Source organism: Alligator sinensis, unplaced genomic scaffold (assembly GCF_000455745.1).
Source record: "Alligator sinensis unplaced genomic scaffold, ASM45574v1 scaffold643_1, whole genome shotgun sequence".
Classification (NCBI taxonomy): Eukaryota; Metazoa; Chordata; order Crocodylia; family Alligatoridae; genus Alligator; species Alligator sinensis.
The window spans coordinates 569,537-572,105 of NW_005842783.1; the positions used below are offsets into that span (position 1 = coordinate 569,537).

The window sequence follows — 2,569 nt, forward strand, 5'->3', positions numbered from 1 at the left end:
CTACACACACACCAAGCCCAGGTATGAGGCTGTGAATCTACTCTGCTTTTATGGCTGGTTTCCATTGCATCTTAAATTAGATATGTGGCAGGGTAGTCCTGCCATGCAACTTGATGCTAGCTGCATGGCAGGGCTTGGTTGACACCTCCACCTGTGTCAGCAGGCCGATGGCAATATGGTGCAACCCTGATTGGGGCTGCACCCTGCTGTTTTCAAGGCATCAACTCAAGGGGAGCTCATCAGCTGAGTCAGGGTGCTGGGCCAAAGGGAGTCGCAGGGCTCCCCACAACCCAACATGGCATTTGACTTGTCCCACAGCTCCTGCAGGGGCTGAGGAGCAAGGCAGGTTCTGGTGCTGGGTTGCAGGGAGCTGCACAGCTCCCCACAGCCCAGCAGCTTGAGAGCCTTTCCTCACAGCTCCCATGAAACTGCAGAGCAAGACACTTAGCACATTTTGGCCACAGGGACCCTGGGATTGGAGAGAAAGTCCCTTGATCCCAGGGTTGCCATGCACCAGGACCTTTAAACCTGCAGGTGTAGCCAGGCTGCACATGATGTTGTCTGATCTTCCCAGTGCATGGGGTCCCCAGAACCAGGAAACCTCTCCCAGATCCTGATGTCTCAGCACACCAGCACCTCAAAAGACCTGTGTACAGCCTGGTTGTACACACAGTTTTCTGGCATCCCAGTGCACAGGGCTCTGAGTTAGGATTGACATTCAGCTGATTGGTGGTTCCAGACTTAGGACTGCACTAACCACTTGAACTGGCCCCAGCCCCAGGAGTTCACCAAAGTCATGAACCACCTCTTGTGCTGTTCTAGCCCCAGGACTGTGCCAGAGTTTTGAACCAGCCCCAATCCCGTGTGGTCCCAGGGCTGATCAGCTGATTGTCAGTCTCAGCCCTGGAACTGCATGGGAGCTAGTTGATGCCAAGCTACTGGCACCCCACTTTTATCTTGCTGGTGCAAGGGGAACCCTAGATCAAGACTCCCAGGCTCCAGCTCCACTGACACATAGTCACGGCGTGGTTGAAATGATCCCTGATCCCAAAATTACACATCCTGCCATCCACATGTGGCAAGGCAGGAGGTGCAAATGTTAGGATTGGGAATCGGATCTTATTGCACCATTAAATGAACTTGTGCCAGGGACCATAATGACATCTAAGTTTTCTTCCAACCCCACATTAACTCATGCAGACACCTGAACAATTTCTAAGGAAGTTAGTATTAACATCTCTATTCTTTGGCAAGTTCTAATCTAGGCAATTATTACAAGTCTCGAGAAAATTCCACTTGCCTCCTCCAAGCTACTGATATTTAATTACTGCCAACTCTAAGTCATTTCTTGGTGCAGTGAATAGGGGCATCTTCTTTCATATATGCAATATGCTTGCCTATTGAATAACAGCTTGCACAGATCATTCCTTTATCTGAACTGTGAATGCATTTAGCAAAAAAAATATAGAAAGTTTCAGAGTCCACATGAACTTTTATTTTATTTTATTTTCTGTTGTAGGAGAAATTTTCCCAAATTGATATCTTAATTCTGATGACGGCAGCAGTGTGCCATGATTTGGATCATCCGGGTTACAACAATACGTATGTGTGTTATTTGTTTTCTGCTGTCTTGGGAAGACAGTGAAAATCAGCATTTTTTCTGTGGCTCAGCAGTTTCTTTACCTCTATAGAGTGCACAGTGGTATAGCTGAATCTGACAATTTCCAGCATGATTTGCTGTTGCTTGCTGGTGAGGCCAGAGCCATCTCTAGTTAGACTGGGTGTATTGCCAACCACTAGGGGCATGTCCGTACCACCTTAGCACCACACTAGGGAGACTCGCAGGACAGCAGGCAGCTTCTAAAATGGATGCAAGGTAGCTGCCCTAGTGGGGTATTGGCTATGTGCCAACAAACTCACTTTCTCAGAAGAGCTTAATGTCACACACCCAATGCTACATTGAGGCAGCTACGTGGTGTTAATTTAGGAACGTAGCATGTGTGGATAGGGGCATGGCATGTTTCCTACTGCTGTTCCCTCACAGTCTGAGGCAGGGTAGGCCTGCCCTACATCTATTCAGGCCTCAGAGAAAGCCACTAACTGCTCTAAACTCTTAACACCTGCTAAATTCAGTTAAGACATGAGCAAACACCCATTCAAGGAATTTAACACTTCTAAAGTACCTTAATGGTGTTGCAAAGTTGTGTACTAACGTTAATATGTCACTACATACAATGTGCAACTGTTGCAAGTGAATGTGTGACACCATCCTAACACATGCTAACCTTTATACATCACAATATTCCCATGGCTTGATGTGGTTGTAAGTGAACGTGTGACAGGCCCCTCTGAGAGGAAAATGTTTTGCTGTTCATTTTTCTTGCAAAACTAAAATATGTTCCACTGAAGGAAGCTGGCTGCTAGAAAACACTCCCAGGTCAACTATTTGTTAAACACCCCATCTAGTGAAGGGAGACATCTGTAAGTGAGGCTCAGAACTAGGACCTTTGAGTTCTGTTTCCACTTCTGCTAAAGTTTTCCTTAATGCCATTAAAATGGTTGCCTAACC

At 46.8% G+C, this 2,569-nt stretch overlaps 1 protein-coding gene across 9 annotated transcripts in view; it reads left to right on the top strand.

The window, feature by feature from the left end:
* The window catches only part of PDE9A (phosphodiesterase 9A), a 93,003-nt gene that overhangs the window by 78,884 nt on the left and 11,550 nt on the right, over positions 1 to 2,569 (top strand). For all 9 annotated transcript variants that reach the window (XM_025217062.1, XM_025217061.1, XM_006034932.2 and 6 more), the window contains one exon: positions 1,520 to 1,602. In XM_025217062.1, coding sequence (XP_025072847.1) covers positions 1,520 to 1,602 — 83 coding nt within the window. The remainder of the gene's footprint in view (positions 1 to 1,519; positions 1,603 to 2,569) is intronic.